The 17072-nt window shown below is 38.5% G+C and overlaps 1 protein-coding gene across 1 annotated transcript in view; it reads right to left on the bottom strand.

Moving 5' to 3' along the window:
- Ccdc148 (coiled-coil domain containing 148) overlaps positions 1–17072 on the bottom strand; it is a gene marked incomplete in the record, with an annotated part of 117559 nt that overhangs the window by 39695 nt on the left and 60792 nt on the right. The window contains 2 exon segments of the mRNA XM_013518715.1: positions 7750–7956; positions 12044–12182. Coding sequence (XP_013374169.1) covers positions 7750–7956; positions 12044–12182 — 346 coding nt within the window.

Below are 17072 nucleotides of genomic sequence, written 5' to 3'. Positions count from 1 at the left end.
GAAATACTACAAAGAATCAGCAACTGGGATCTCATGTTATTAAAAAAACTTTTGCACAAGAAAAGAAATTACCAATAGAGTGAAAAAATAACCTACAGAGTGGATTGAAAAAATTTCAACCAGTTGTCCCTCAGACAAAGAGCTAAAATCTAGAACAAGTAAAGAAATAAAAAAATACCCCTCAGATTCCCCAAATTTCAAGACCCAATTCAAAAAAGGGTCTCTGAAATGATTAGACACTTCTCTGAAAAGAAGTATAAATGGCAAATAAATATATAAAAAAAAGTTCAACATCACTGATCTTCTAAGATACAAATTAAAGCAACACTGCGATTCCATCTCACTCCTGACAGAATGGTATCATCAAGAAATCAACCAATAACAAAAGCTGGAGTGGCTATGGGAAAAAACAAACCCTTCTCCACTTTCCTGGAGTGCAGACTGGAGTAATCACTATGGAGATCAGTGTGGAAATTTCTCAGAAAACTAGGGTTAGAGGTCTCATTTGACCTCCTTATTCCCCTTCTGGGTATCTTCCCAGAAGAATTAAAGACATCATACCACAGTGATATATGCATAGCCATAGTTATAGCAGCAGAGTTTGTAATAACTAAATCTTGGAAATAACCCAAATAACATCAACCAACAAATGGACAAAAAAGATTTTTTTTTATATGATAGAGTACTACTCAGCCAAAAAGGAGGATAAACGAGACATTTCTAAATATATGGATGCACTTTGAGACCATACTCTTAAGTAAGATAAATCTGACACAAATGTGTAACTATCACATTTTGTCTGGTGTGAAAGTGTGAATAAGGACCAAAGTGAATAAGAACCATAGGTACTGTGAAATTGGGAGCAATTGTTCAAAAGAAATGGGAACTAGGGGGGAGGCAAGGGGAAGGAAGGAAGCAAAGAGAAAAAAAAAATGATAAAAGAAGGGTAAAATGGAAATAAAGCATAAATAAGGGAGGGAAGAGAGGCTGAAGGGAGGAGAGGGGATTGGGAAATAAAAAAAGAATGAAAGTGTATCACATACAAGTACAAATTCCCTATGATGAATATGATAATTATGTATAACTAAACTGTACCAACAAATTTAATTTTAAAAGGGTGATTTCAAATGAGAGTGAAGAGGTAGGCACTTTCCAAGAATGGGGATCACTTGAGAGTCAGGAAAAATTTCTGTGGAGATGAAAGCCTTAACCATGTTTATAAGCCGAGGGAAACACTAAAAAGAAGAAGAGAGACAAAAATCAGGAAAATGAAGGATCAGTTGCATCAAGTTTCTAAAGTATTAAGTGGTCAGAGTCCCAAACACTAGGAGGACAGCTGGACTTGAGCATGGCAGAGGCATCACGTCCTAAGACTCACTGAACGCCAGGGACTTGTAAGACACAGAGAGACGCATGGCGAGAGAGGAAAGGATTGGGCATGGTTTTCATCCGAATAATTTAATTTCCTTGATAGCGTAGAAGCAAGAAGTGAGGTTGGGGGAAGCGGCATGAGTTAAGGAGTGCTGACCTTTCTACAGTCAGAAAAGGCAGGACTAAGGCTTTGCATGTGGCATAGAGTGCAGGTGATGGGAACTTTTTCTCAAGTGACACTTGGCCACCCAGAATGGAAATTTTTAAAAAGGCAGCTACCAGGTAGCTCTGGAAACAAGGTCTCTAGCCACACTGTATGGCATGCAAAAGAATTAAGCACAGAGCTATCTGAGTGGTCTAGGCTGGGCAGTGAGGAGGAGCTGTAGTCTGGCAAAACTTAGGGAACCCATAAGCAGGTTTTGCAGGAGCAGGAGAGTGAGTGCTCATCTTTTGCCCCTTTGTCTCTTCACTCTGGAAGGAACCTATATGCCTCTGCTTGCTACAGCAACTGTCACTGACAAAAAGCAAAAGTAAAACACAGACAGGATGTGTGACTGCAACATTTCTTTAATATTTTTCTTAAAAGACAATAATCATCTAAATCATCCCACAAAAGGCCTTTTAAATTCTAAGACTGAGAACAAAATTATGCTTAAATGTTTAATTAATGTTTTTTATAGCTAACATATTTTAGAAAGGTGAAATTTATGATATCATATAAAAATGCAGGACAATTTTTCACATTCTGTGCATCTAATATATAGCACACCAGGGCCTCCAGTATAATAAATATCTTCTATTATTTTGTAGGACTTGTGTATGCAAACTTATGTGAGGCCAAGATAGTACTTAATTTCAAGTTCAAAGAGTTAGTGCGATCCTTCGGCAAGTCACTTCATCTTTCAGTACTGAACTCTGAGACTTATAAATTGACAAGTAGAGATAAATCTCCAAGTTTTCTTCCACATTAAAAAACCATAAGCATACCAGGGATACGGCTCAGTGGCACTGTGCCTGCCTGGCAAGCTCAAGGTCCTGAGTTCAATTTCTGGTAGAAAAAAACCCAAAAACCATAAGCATAATTTAGCATTTTAAATTATTGTACCAACTATAGATCTACTCCCTTCCTGTCTCTATGGGATATAAAATCCATTTTACTGTAATTTTATCTCACTTTCTTCATGTACTACCCAACTTACCCCTTAGCAGTTTCATCCCTGGAAGCCCAAAAACATTGTTTATCCTTGTCTCAGTTCATTTAATGCATTTATAACAAAATATCTGGCTCTGAGTAACTTAAAAAGTAAAGACTTACTCTTTGGCTTATAATTCTGATGGCTGGAGGGTCCAAATGGCAGACATTGCCATCGGGAAAAGGCTTCCCAGCTCTTACCCTGTTATCACAACATGTTGGAGACACAGAAAAGGAACTGGCTGCATGCAGAAATGGCCAAGCACTTGGGGTGGCCTTGCTTTATAACGATTCTCTCAAGAGCTAACTGACTCTGTGAGGCCAGCATTTGTCCCTCCTCGGGTGGTACTCCACGGCTTAGTTGCCTCCTACTAGGCCCCGCATCTGAAGGTCCTTCCACCTCTCAACCTCGCACACGGGCACAAGCTTGCAGCACATAAACCTTTGTGGGACAGCTCAAGCCACAGCAGGCCTCTTGTGATCACTCTTTTCTGAGGAGACTTCACATTCTGTGCTTCCTGGGATGGCACCTCTGACTTCAGCAGGTGGATATTCTGCAGCAATTTCTGCACAACTCAATTTAGACCGGTGACTGAGGACATGATCAGAAAATGCACATAAAGCATCTATTAGAATGCCTGACATACAGGAAGCATTCAGCAGAGTGTGCTTGACACATTTGATATTTTGCTATATGGGAAATAATCAAAACACAGCATTATTTTTGTCCCCTACTCAGATGTTTCTCCTATCACCAGATGAATACCCAAGGGAACATATGGCTCTTGGGTTACAAAGCCCGCAGTAACTATAAGTCTTAAAACCGTCTTGATTCAAAGAGTCCAGTTCCAGTAGATGAGTCAGTTCTTTCTCCTGCATTCAGAAGATGACTTATTTCATTGTCTAGATGCTTACACCATCAGGGCCCACAGGCATGGGAAGGAAAAGTAAAGGAGCACTAAAGAGGAGACCAGTAAAATTCTCATGTGATGATGAATGACTCTGGTCTAGGCAAACCTGACAGGTAGTTAATGCTGTCTCTTGCCCCTCTAGGAACTTTGTTGCAATGATCGCAAGCTGTGCAATTCCTGGTGAGGGTCATGCACATTTTCTGTTGACTAGCCACTTCTCTTCTGCCTATCAACTTCCCATGTATTACTGTACCCCAATGCTTGGCTCTTGGGTCCATTTGCCCTTGGGAAGACTCCTTGTCACTGTCCAACAATTTACAGGACATATTAGTGAGTGAGAGTTCGTTAGGATTTTCCAGCTTCCATTTAGGTACAGCAAGATAGGAAGAATGTCACTCCCAGTTTAAGAGCAAAAATTTTAAAAACCGAATTCCGCATGTCAAGACTTTTCTTGAGCCCATCAGAGAGCAGAGATAATGGGCAACAAAGCAGCCTAAAATACAAGGAAAGACAGATGCACCCAAGAACAGACAATGGGGAAAATGGATCATCCACAGCACAGCACCTGGGGAAAACAAGGCCTGCGTGGAGTGGGTAGAAGGACTACAGATAAAGCTTTGTAATGGATCGATAAATGTTAATGATCAGCACCTTTTGATAATTTGATAGAGCTTTAGAATATGGAACTGTAGAACCTACAGACAAGAACTCACACCCTCTCACAGGCTTTTCTCCATGGAATTCACAGAGTGCTCACAAGAAAAATCACGGCCAGGATAGGAGATAGAGACAGTTTACAATGACAGTGCTGTGTAAGAGAGAAAAATCAAAGCCCTACCAAATGAGACACTATAGATGGGGCGGGGGGGAATAGCAAACCCACAGGGCACAGAACAGTTTCTTGCAGTCAGGGAAAGAGAGGGAGGATAATCTCTGCTCCAGGGGAAGGGGCAGGCAAATGCCTCCTTCATGAGAGAAGGCATGAAGCAGTTTGTCTGCTGAGGGAAATGAGCAGGATCACTGAGTCCCAAGACCCAGGGACACAGGCTGCACCAGGATATTAGGGAAAATAAAATTCCTCTTCCCTTCTGTCAAATGTCTAGCGACAATCTAGTGAGGAGGAAGGCACAGGGGCATGGCAAGAGGCCTTTTCACAGGCACAGGTTCACAGGGGAACTTGAAGCCCACCCTACCATAAGCGCAGCAACACTCATTGCCAAAAATTGGACACAACTGGTGAGTGGATACGCTGCGATACAGAGTATCCATATCATCAAATTCTAGCTACTCCGCAGTAAACTAAAACCAGCTATCAATCCCAACATGAATATGACTGGATCTCACATGCCTCATACTAAGCAAAGAAAACAAGACTGAAGCCCCTATAATCTGTATGATTACATTTATATGACATTTTAAAATAGCCAAAAGTATAGGGAGAGAAAACAGATCAGCAGTTGCAAAACACTAAACATGGGTGTAAGGTTGAAGATTTTTGCAGGGTAATGGGATCATTCTGCATCTTGACCATAGTAGTATTACATGCATTTGCAAAACTCATAGAACTATACACTAATAAGTTGAAATTGGTTATATATAACATATCTCAAAGACATTTAAAATTAAAAACAATACTTAATTAAAATTTTGTTCATATAAAGACATCAAGAGTGAAGAGGCAAACCACTGACTGGAAGAAAACAAAAACTTACAGAATTTGTATGCAGAATATGTAAAGAATATACAAATGTGTGAGAAAAAAGTAGAAACCTCAAGAGAAACAATGGGCAAAAGAGTGAGTGGGCATTTCACAAAAGAGGGTAAGAAAAAGATGTTTGAAGTTATTATTCTAAATGCAAGCTAAAAATATAATGAGGCATCACTACTTAGCCAACAGAGTAGCTGAAATTAAGGACTCACGGTGCCAAAACTGCTGAAGATGTAGAGCAGCTGAAACTGGCTGCAAACGTACATAACCACTTTGGGAACATATTTTGGCAATATTTACTACACATAAACACACCTAAACCTTGTGATCCAGCAGTTCTGCTCCTGAATATCTGTCCAACCAAAATGAGTGCATATGCCTAAAAAAACCACACACCAAAGAATGCTCATAGCACTACCATCATAATAGCAAAATTCTAGGAACAATGAAAATTTTCATTAACAGGGAGCAGAAACTGTGTGATATGTAAATGAGATGCTACACAACAGTGAAAAGAATACATGATGGTAACATACAATGAACCAGATATGACGACCACAAGAAGTATAAAGGAGTTGTGCTGTATTAGTTAATCTACATCAAGTTCTGGAACAGACAAAACTCATCTATGCTGAAGTCAGAAGAGTGATTTCAGGTAAGGGTAGAGTTATGGTTCGTGTCTGGATGCTCCCCCAAAATCTCATTCAGTCATGGGGGAAGGACTTTTTGGAGGGGGATAAATTGAGTTTCTTATTGATTCTTGGTCCAATGCTGGGATTAAGGGTGTGAATGCTACCCCTGCCCTCGGTGGGTAGTCTGCATACAATATAAGGGAAAGATAGACGTCTCTCTCTCTCTCTCTCTCTCTCTCTCTCTCTCTCTCTCTCTCTCTCTCTCGCCTTGCTTGCTTTTGCTGCTTTCTGATACCATGAACTGTTGCCCCTCTGCCATGTGCCACCCTGCCTTGGAGTCAGCCAGTTATGGACTGAAACCTCTACAGACTGTGAGCTAAACGAACCTTTCTCTCTTTAACTTTAGGTGTCAGGTATTTTGTTGCAGTGAGACAAGAAACTAAGACAGGTAGTATATACTAGGAAGAACCATGAGGGAACATTCTGAGCTGCAGAGAAATTCTATATCTTAATCTCAATGGTGTTTACATGCAGGTGTATATAAGCAAAACTTTATGTAATACCATACTTATGTACCGTTCACTTTATTGCATATCTGATTACCACAATACAGTACAACACAACACACTGCAATACAAAACAAAGAATACACACTGGCAGAATAGCTCAAGGGCTTATGTTAACATGTACAATTGAGTGAAAACTAACTAGGAGTGAAAACTAACTAAGAACTTGTTATGGCCCTGTATTTCCTATCATTCTACAATGGAGGCGAGACATGGGTAGCTCTGTAGCCTGTGGTAAGATCAGCTTCAGTGCAATGTCTATGACTTGTAGGCCCTAAACTTATGAAAAAACTTTTAAAGATCATACAGAGCAAGCAGTTTTCCTCTCATGTTTTAAAACAGACACATTTCTTTACATACTACTAACTGCTACACAATAATGTCTGCCAGGTTTTTTTTTTTTGCATCGAGAATAAAATTTCATGTTGTGCCATCATTCTCCTACCACATCATTTATTATTAAACAAAGCCTTGTGTATTTTACTGTGCACTTTTTGCTGAACCTCAATACCAGTTGTTTTAACAACTGCTGCCAGCACTCCTAGGGGAGCACCAGGCCTCCACAACTCCGGCACCGGTGGCCAGTCTGGGGCCAGCATTCACTCACAACACAGCTGTTGTTCATGCTTTTACTCTGCCACTGAGGCAGCTCCTCTGTATTTCCCCACAAACATCAGACACCAGCCCTCAACCTTTCCAACTAAGGGTGACCTGGGAGGCCTCTGTCCCAGGTCTGAGAAGAAGGAAATCCCCATCTACTCCTCTAGACCTGTTGAGGCTCATACACAGCCCAGCACCTTGTCCTACACGTCGTCACATGAATCCTTTCCTTTTCTCATAGCTTGACTTTTTCATATCTCTGATGTGAATAAGAAGTCCATGAGCCTTTTGGAATTATTTTTATTAGTATATGTTTGACTCAGAGTTAGACAGTTACATTATGACACATTCTGCAATGGCACACAACATTTCACTCTGGTCTGCAGCCTGTATGATGGGTGTTGAACATTTCAATTAAAACTGCAGAGTCGTAACTACTTTGAAGATACTGATGCATGGTGTATTAACTATTGCTATTCTTCTATTCTTTTCTTATGAAGTTTGCTTTATTTTTCATAAAATTTTAAATACACAAAAAATTTCAATCTTAACATTCTGTTATAGTAACTTTAGGTTGAAACTTATGAAACTGCTGATAGTTGACTATATTGGGCCTAAAGAATTACAATTTTATGTAGCTCAGAAAACAGTTTTATTCAAGATAGGCTTCGTAGAGAAGCTGAACCTTAGGTTGGGTTTGATCACAAGGAAAAGTAGGTTCTTGCATGCATACATAGGCAAATAGCAAAAGACCCAAAAAACACCTTACCTTGGCTTTCAGATCAGCACACAAATCCTGTTGCTTTTTCCTGTCCTTTGCCAATGTGCTTTCCATGTTATAAGTGGCAGAGGCCTCAAGGAGGGTCAACACTGCTTTCTGTATAAAGTCTTTCCTATTCTTACTCCAATTTTTTATCAAAATTCTTCGCTGCTCCCTAGCAAAGTGATATTGGTCACAGTATTTCTCATGTTCTACCTGAAAAGATAACATATGGTGCATACTTATCAGCATTAAAATCAACCCATATTTTATGTCATTGTTGTAAAAATGAATACAATTAATTATACCTAATGATATTGAAAAACTGAATATAAACAGCTTAGTAGCAAATACAGTAACAAGGGATCAGGCACTAGCTTGGACTTTTAGAGTGTGTAGCTGATGGAGAACAAGTCATTTAGTGCATCTGAGTCATTAGTTTCCTCAGGTAAAATGGAGTCAGGCCTCTAAAATAACTTTCACTTCATCACAATGAGAAGAAATAGGTTTAGTGAGTAGAAAGCAATATTTCTCCCAATGTACAATATTTTTTAAACATGCCATGTTTAAATCAGTTTTGACAAGTACAAATAGGATTCCAGTTAGACAAACATGTCAATAAAAGTTAAAAATTGCCATAATAATCCAGAAAATTCAGTTTTATCCTTAATTATTGGAAAGCTCAGATTTTTAACATTAAAACAAGTATAGTAGTAAAGCAAGTATACTAACCCTAACCCTAACCCTAACCCTAATCCTTAACTGTAACCCTTCCCACCCTATACTCTTGAGGACAGGACACTCTCAGGTGAGTACAGTACAAGGAGCTCTTTCAGTGGCAACTCTCAACCATGGGAAGTATCAGAATCTTGAGGGGAAAGGGCAGGAATGAAGAAAGCCTGAGTAGTTTGAAAAATCTTGCAGGGATTCTCAAAAGCTTGTGCAAAAGTATGTCTTCTGAGGTTGAGACATACTGATCTAATGTCTTTTCTGTTTTCTAGCATAGGCCACATCTCTGAGTTTGACATATTATTTAATCCCTAAAAGATGTGAGCAAAGAAACTAGCAAGTAGGATAAGGTATGTCCCAACTAATGTAATGCTGTAGGCATGACTGATTAGGTACATGATGAAACAAACTATGCTCTCACTTGAACCAAATATCAGCTACCAAAATCTGTTCTATACACTTCTTAGCTTTGTTCCATAAAACCAAAAATATATGTAACATCTGTAAACACAAAGAAGAAAAGTATATACCATGGAGAAACATATACTAAACAACCTGATGTAGAAAATAAATATAAAACTCTATCGTGTTAATAGCAGGAAAACAAAAGGTACGAAGGCCACGATGATAGCTGGATGGAGAAGCACATTAATTCATAAGGACAAAAAGGAAGCTCTAATTCAATAAATTGAGAATTTTTTCATTTCCAGAATGAATTATTTATTACATGACAGGTACTTACTATAAACCATAGTCAAAATGAATCCTTGTCAAGGCTATGGTGGAAAGGATAAAAAGTAGGGGACAGGACAGCCACAGTAACTGCATGGACTTCGCTTTTGTTTCTTTGGAAATTAAAGACAACAATAGTATTTCTCTCCCCTCACTGTTATACATGTGTCATGGTTGATATATTGTGTCAACTTGAGAAGTCTAGAAGCTTAACTTAATAACTCAGCAGTTATACATCCTGGCATGAAAAGGACATGCCCTTCCTGCTCTAGGATGTTTTTTGTGTTCATCCTAAGACTGTACAAGTGGAGGGCACTAAGACAGTGTGGGCATGGGCAGATATCCAGCATACAATACAAAGGTGGAAAAGAGGCTTGTTTGCCCCCTTTTTGCTCTTGCTGCTTTTGCTGTCTTGTGCCACCTTGAAGTGTTGCCCCTGTGCCCTGCCACACTGCCTTGGAGCCAGCTGATTATAGAATGAAATCTCCACAAACTGTAAGCTAAATAAACCTTTCCTTCCTTAATTTTGGGCATTGGGAATTTTATCTCAACAACAACAGAAAAAGTAACTAAGACAAAATTTGGTACCAGAAGTGGGGGCCATTGCTGTGACTATACCTGAGCATGTGGTTCAAGAGCCTTTGGAAATGGCTTGCGGGAAGTGTTTAAAAAGTATTTGAGGATTTCACCCAAAAGAGAAGCACTAGAACACTTTTGGATGTTCTGTATGGGAGATCCTGATCAGAGCTCAAACTACCAGAAGGCTGATAAAAATCCTGTTGGTAAAGATCAGGTTCGGGAGGTTTCTTCTGGGAAAAAGGACTGCATTGGGAGGTGAACTCCAGCTGATGTGTGTTATGGCTTGGCAAAAAGTTTGTTTGCATTTTATTCCTGTCCAGGGACTTTGCCTGAGACTGAGATTAAGGGTGGCAGACTGATTAATCTGGTAAAATAAATTTCAAGGTAGTTGAATGTTGAAGCTGAGGTATGGCCATTGTTAGGGGCTTTTAGCTGGATTTATGCTGCAAATCAAGAGCAAAGAGCCCAGTAGGATGATTTAAAATGTTGTGAGTTTAGCCAGAAAAAAGTTCCAATAAAGCTGTGGACTGCAGAGATAGAGCTGAGGAGATCTCCATTGCTTAACAAAAAAAAAAAAAAAAAGGAAAATATAAAAGATGGCCTGAATGCATCACAAGAAACAGCATGTCTTCACCCTTTTCAGCCTCAAAACTGCAAAAGTGAAAGACTTTGCTTTGAGAAGAAAGCCACACAGCACCATGTTCCAGAATGGTAGCAACCAAACTAAGTTCCAAAATGGAAGCAGAGGTTGCACCAGGTTCTAAAATGGGGGCAATATAAAAAATTTGTTCCTCAGAATCAGGTTCAGAGTGCTGAGAGATCCAGGCACTCGACACCTACAGCCAAGAAAAAAAAGCTTGGCTACTGCTCCAGCTTGCAGCGGACCTTGACATCATCTACATAGCACTGGTCTTACATGCACACAGAATGCAAGAGTTCTGAAGTTTTAAAGGCCTCCACCTAGATTTCAAAAGGCCTAGGAAGCCACAGTGTGCCCTTGAGAGGGCAATGTGTAAAGCTGTGAGTGTAAAGCAAAAGGTTCATCAGAGACCCCAAAAGTTTAAAAAAACTAAAAATGTAGATTGTCACAGGAAAGCTACAAGGAAGGAGCAAAGTGGCCCCAAGAAAAAAGCCATGAGAGCTACAACCACCAAAAGTACCATTGGGTGGAGTCACATAAGCCCTTTGGAGCTCACAATGTGCCACAGATTGCTTCAGATGCTAGACATAAAACTATGGGAGTGAATATTTGCCCTGCTAGATTTTGGACTTGCCTTGGTCCTAATCCTTTGTATTCTCATATTTGTAACTTCTGGAATAAAAGCATTTATTCTGTGCCATTAAATGTTGAAAGTGTCTAACTTTTTATTTGTATAGGGGTTTGCAACTAAGAGTTTGCCTTAAATCTCAAAAAAGACTTGGGACTTGGACCTTTCAGCAATGCTGAAACTGTTAAGACTTTGACAACTCTTACAGATGGACTAAATGCCTTCTGCCTAAAGGGATGTACGTGAGTCTCTGGGGGGCCAGGATCAAAATGTTATGGTTCTAATATAATATAATGTTAATATACGTAATACTGGTTCTTAAGGATTGTTCAACCTGTGTTATAATGTTCAAGTTGTAAAATGATAAAAATAATGTCTTGTACCTAAAAACTGGTTTAAAAAATGTGTCTGCAAAGTTGACAAGGGGTGGAATATTAAGGTTGATACATTATGTCAACTTGAGGAGTCTAAAAGCTTCACTAAGTAACTCAGCAGTTATACCTCCTGGCATGAAAAGGACATGCCCTTCCTGCTCTAGGATGTTTTTTGTACTCATCCTATCCTGTACAGGAGGAGGGCACTAAGACAGTGTGGGTTGGGCAGATAGCCAGCACACAATACAAGGGAGGAAAAGAGGCTTGCTTTCCCTTTTTGCTCTTGCTGCTTTTGCTATCCTGTGCTACCTTGAAGTGTTGCTCTGTGCCCTGCCACCCTGCCTTGAAGCTAGCTGATTATAGATTAAAACATGCACAAACTATAAGCTAAATAAACCTTTCCTTCTTTAATTTTGCGTGTTGAGCATTTTGTCTCAGCAACAACAAAAAGTAAATAAAACAGCCTGCTAAAGGAGTTTCTACGGGACGACATAGGAACTTCAATACACATGATTGCTATAACTTGCTTAATTTAAAGCAATTACAAAAGTGCATAGTCAGTAATTATTGACTACTAAAACAATTCAACTTGTCAGTATAAAGGAAAGATTCAGCACTCACCAAGTCATGCCTAGATTTGTGAGGAAAATATCTTTGCAGCATGTCCAGATACAGAGTTCTTCTGCCAGTGAGATCTCCAGGATATTGATCTAAAACAGCCTGGTAAATCCAGTGATCTTCTTCACTTAGGTGAATGTTTCTGATGGCAACAAAAATGTTACAACATATCGTTGAGGAATCATAGATCTTAAGGAAACTCAAATTGTTTAAGTATTTCCAAGTGATAATAATTACATAAATAAGGAATTTTTGAATACTAGCCAAATTTAATGTCTATTACAGAAAAGTTTCTAAACTCCAATAAGACTTTGACAACTTATTAAGATTATATTATATTAATAGTATATTATATTAGAACCATAACATTTTGATCCTGGTCCCCCAAAGAGTCATGTACATCCCTTTAGGCAGAAGGCATTTAGTCCATCTGTAAGAATTGTCAAAGTCTTAACAGTTCTTTCAATCATTTATTTGGTGTTTTCATGAGGGCCAGGCATAATATGAAGCAGTTCAGGAAGCATAATATTTTTAAAAATATTTATTCTACCTTGCCTACCAGTATTTTAAAAATCATGACTAATGAATAAAGTAAACCAACACTGGAAAATAGATTATAATGCAAACAATTTTAAAGGATATTTTTTCCTTATTCAACAAAGTTCCTATGTCTAGGCAGGAGAGAAATGCAAATGTAGACTGATGAACAATTACGTAAAGGAAAATAAAGACAACCTGAGAAAGGCACTTATTTAAGGTTTGTATTAAAATACAAATCTAAAGTATCTTTTATTTTATCCTTTTAACTCCTTGCTTCATGACAGTAATACTAAACATTGGTATGAAGAGATAATCCATGGTGCTATGTTTCAGATCACTAAAGAAAACATTTTTAAACTTGATCTTTGCAAGCTGCTTTCCCATTCACATGTCCACAGTGCTCCAGAATGTTCTATTTTTTTTTTCAGGACATCATAGGCATTGACACACATACAAAGTATTAGCAAAGTCCTATGCAAAGTAAAAGGTTGTATTAACAGCTTGAATTCTAAACTGAATTAATGCCTTTTTATATTCTGTTTATTTGCATATTATTATTATTCCCGTTTAATAGATTAGAATAATCAAATACAGTTGCAATCAGAGGAGATATTATTAGCCATAAATATTTCTTTGTTCCAAGATGAGGACTTGTCATTGTTTGTTTCTACTATAATGATGGTCTTACAGTTTCAAGTTAATTGTGCAACTCAAAAAATTTTCATGTCTATGCTTCTGAAAAAAATACTTGAAAGCTTAAAACAGAATAAACACACTTTATGTCAGTGACACCAATGAGAATTTGAGTAGCAATGCAAGGTTACCTAGTTTCTATAAAACACTTCATTGTTTTATGAAGTGGAAAAAAAGAGAAAAAATTCTTTTTCAAAGAAGAAAACTTATCTGCTCTACGATGGGAAAAAAATAAAGAATTGGAGATATTCTACCAGGAAGAATACTCCACAGTTCTTCAAAGTGAGTTAATAATCCAGTGAAAAGAAAGAATTTGAGATGAATTCAGGAGGACTTCCAAGAAGATGGTGGAGTAGTGAGCAGCAGAGAAAGAACCTGTCCAAGATTTGGTGTCCAGACACTGGACTACAGCAACATGAGGAGGAGAAGAAGGTGGTAAATTGGTCCCCTGGGCCCAGAAGAATCTAAAGTGAGAATTGAGACCCACAGGGAGAATAAAAGGAGAAACTTATGAAGAAGAAGGAGATTGCAGGCAGCACCTTCTCCCTGAGCCCAGACTCACTGATTGGAAGAAGGCAGCTAAAACCTGCAGATGCAAGTTGAGTGTTGGCCGTCCCAGAGGCCTCCACAGAGAGACACACCAGCAAAAGGGAGTAATAGACGCAGAGGACTGCAGTGGTTGGTCAGTGATATGGAGGTTCAGATGTCCCATAGGAGAGGGCAGTTGGCTGGGAGCCATCTTGCAGAGGGGCCAACTGAGTCAGCTTAGAAGTCAGAACAACTGCTGGTTTCATCTAGTGGCCCCCAGCCAAATTAAGGCCCATAGAAGCCACACAAATGCTACAGGCTGAATGGGTCTGCTTCCAGCCTCATGGCCAGAAATCAGCCTGAACTTCAGGACAAATAAAGGTGCTCCCTAGGATTATCAACCACCCCACCATAAAGCTACTGCTGGCTTGCTGGGATTAATCAACACAGATCTGGACTTTGCTCACATTGCCCACAGTGACAGCAGAGACACACTTTAAAAAGAACCTTCTTTTTTTCCTTCTCTTTCATTTTTTGTTTGCTGGTTGATTTGTTTTATTTTTTCTTCATTGCTTGTTCTTGTTTTTATATGAGTGTAAACATGTTTTCTAGTTTTTTTGTGGTTGTTGCTTTATTCTGCTCTTTTTATTTCTTCCTTTTCTCTTTCCCTCCTGCCTTCTGCACCAGTTTCCCAAGATTTGCATGCTCTTATTTTGTCCTCTAGCCTTGTTTCTAATCTCATTCATCTTCTATTTCTCTATTTTTCCCCCAACACCCTTTTAAATTTTCTCCCCAGAGGGTAAAATTGTCATATTGATGGCTTATTAACTGCATATAATTTTCTGGTTTGTTTCAAATTTTATTATATAACCACAAATCTGTTTCATATGGTTAAAGGTGGCAAATTAATAGTTACCTTAATTTGCCATTTTCTAGGCTGTGTTTGATGCTATTGTTATTGCTGATTGTACTACATTACCAAGTTAACATAACTGTTCTGACCAATTTTTCTTCTTGGTATACCAAGACTGAGATTGCCTAGGGGCATAAAAAATACTGTAGTGCCAAAGAACTGCAGGCTGGGCCAAGTAGCCAGCAATTTATCCCCAATAAATTGAAGAGGTAGGATTTTGCAGCAGACTCCAAGCCTAAAAGCCAGCTACACTTGGTAGACACCTCTGAGAAGTAGTCATTTACTATAGGTCTAAATACTAGCAGTAAGGGAACTCACCAGAGGCAATTTATGAGCATCAACTGAGGAATTAAACTAAAAAAAATGAGAAGACACTTAAACAAGGTGTAGTCCCTGATGTCCAGCTCACCAAAGGCAAGTCCAGGGGGCAATGAGGCAGGACAATCCAAAAGCCACCCACCTGACCTCTACGTAGTAACAGCGTAAGTAACAAAGCAAACGAATAAAGTGCTAGAAAAAAATCAAATCAGAAATAATTTCTTATAATTTCAGAGATGGTGACCACAATGAAAGACACACCTAGTAGCTCCAGAGCAGATACAGATAAAAATACAGGAGCTTAGGAAAATAATGGAAGCTGTAGATGTCAACATAGGAAAGAAATGAAATCTATAAACCAAGCTCAGGAGATTAAAAATTCTATTAAAAGTATACACAGCAGGATGAGGCAATGTGAGGACAGACTATTAGATATAGAAGACAGGATTGTGGTTAGCAATCATGAAAAGAAAGATTTTTTTTAAATAGCCACAAGGGACCACAAGGTATCAATCCAACAGATCCTAGATGATCCCAAAAAGACTGTCATAAGATTGATTGGAGTCAATGAAAAAGCAAGAGATAGTGCAAATGATGTAAGAAATCTGTTCAGAGACAGCATGGCAGAATATTTCCCTGACAGGGTAAAAGAATTTGACACACAGTAAGTGAGGCATGGAGAACTCCAGTTACCCGTGATCAAAACTATCTACAGCAAGGCATATAATAGTCAAGATTCTAAAAATTCAACACAAGAACAGAATAGTAAAAGCCATTATAAAAGGCAAATCACATATAGAGGAAATCCCATCAGAATCACAGCTTACTTCTCAACACAAACCCTCAAGTCAAAGACAGCTTGCAGTGAAGTAGTTCAAACCCTAAAAGAAAATAACCTCCCAAACCCCAGATTGATGTATCCTGCAAAATTATCTTTCAAAATTGATTAAGAAATAAGATACTTCCATGACAAAGAACATCTGGGGAAATTCATGAACACTAAACCAGCACTCCAAAATGTTTTGAAGGACATTCTAGAAAGACATAACAGGGACTACAACTCCATGAACCCCAGCAGAATTAATCCACCAGTGAAGGCAAACAAGTAAACAGAGCAGAAAAATGGGAGCCAACAACAGGAAAATAACACAATCAGTATAAATCAATACATATCAGTTATAGCCATCAATATTAATGGTCTACATTCACTAATCAAAAGAAACAGACTAACAGACTAGATCAAGAAACAAGATCCAAAAATATGCTGCATACAAGAAACACATTTAATTTAAAAAATCATAGACTGAAAGTCAAAGCATAGAAAACAATATTTCATCTGGAATCTGGAATCTGGAAAAAAGCAGGGGTAGCTATTCTATTTGCAGACAAAGTGGATTTCAAGGCAAGACTGATTAAGGGAGACAAAGAAGGTCACTATATCCTTGTAAAGGGAACAAACAAAGAAGAAGAAATAACCTATATATATATAAAAAAATACTAGTTTACCTAACTATATAAAACAAATATTACATGAAAATTTGACATGAAATGTCAAGTAAGCACTAATACAATTGTATTGGGGGAATGTAATACCCACTGTGGAAAAAATAGATCAAGTAGACAAAAAAATCAACAATGAAATATTGTAACTGAGTCAAATTTTTGAACAAATGGACTTAGTAGATATCTACAGAGTGTTCCACTCCACAACATCAGAATACACATTCTTCTCAGCTATACATGGAATGTTCTCCAAAATATACCACAATATTAGCTCATAGAACATGCTTAAGAAATTGAAATTATCCCATGCATATGATCAAACTGTAGTGCTATGAAGTTGGAAATCAGTGGCAAAAAAACTACAGGAACTTCATAAACACATGGAAATTAAATAGCACCCTCCTGAACAACCAATGGGTCACAGATAAAATTAAAGAAGAAGTTAGAAGGCTGGGATATAGTTCAGTGGCACAACACCTGCCTGGCAAGCCTGAGGTACTGAGTTCAATTCCCAGTACCAAAAGAAAGAAAGAAAGA

This window comes from Chinchilla lanigera, unplaced genomic scaffold (assembly GCF_000276665.1).
Source record: "Chinchilla lanigera isolate Chin_1 unplaced genomic scaffold, ChiLan1.0 scaffold00048, whole genome shotgun sequence".
Classification (NCBI taxonomy): domain Eukaryota; kingdom Metazoa; phylum Chordata; class Mammalia; order Rodentia; family Chinchillidae; genus Chinchilla; species Chinchilla lanigera.
Note: the sequence above shows the minus strand (reverse complement) of the source record. Positions and strands in the feature narration are given on the sequence as shown.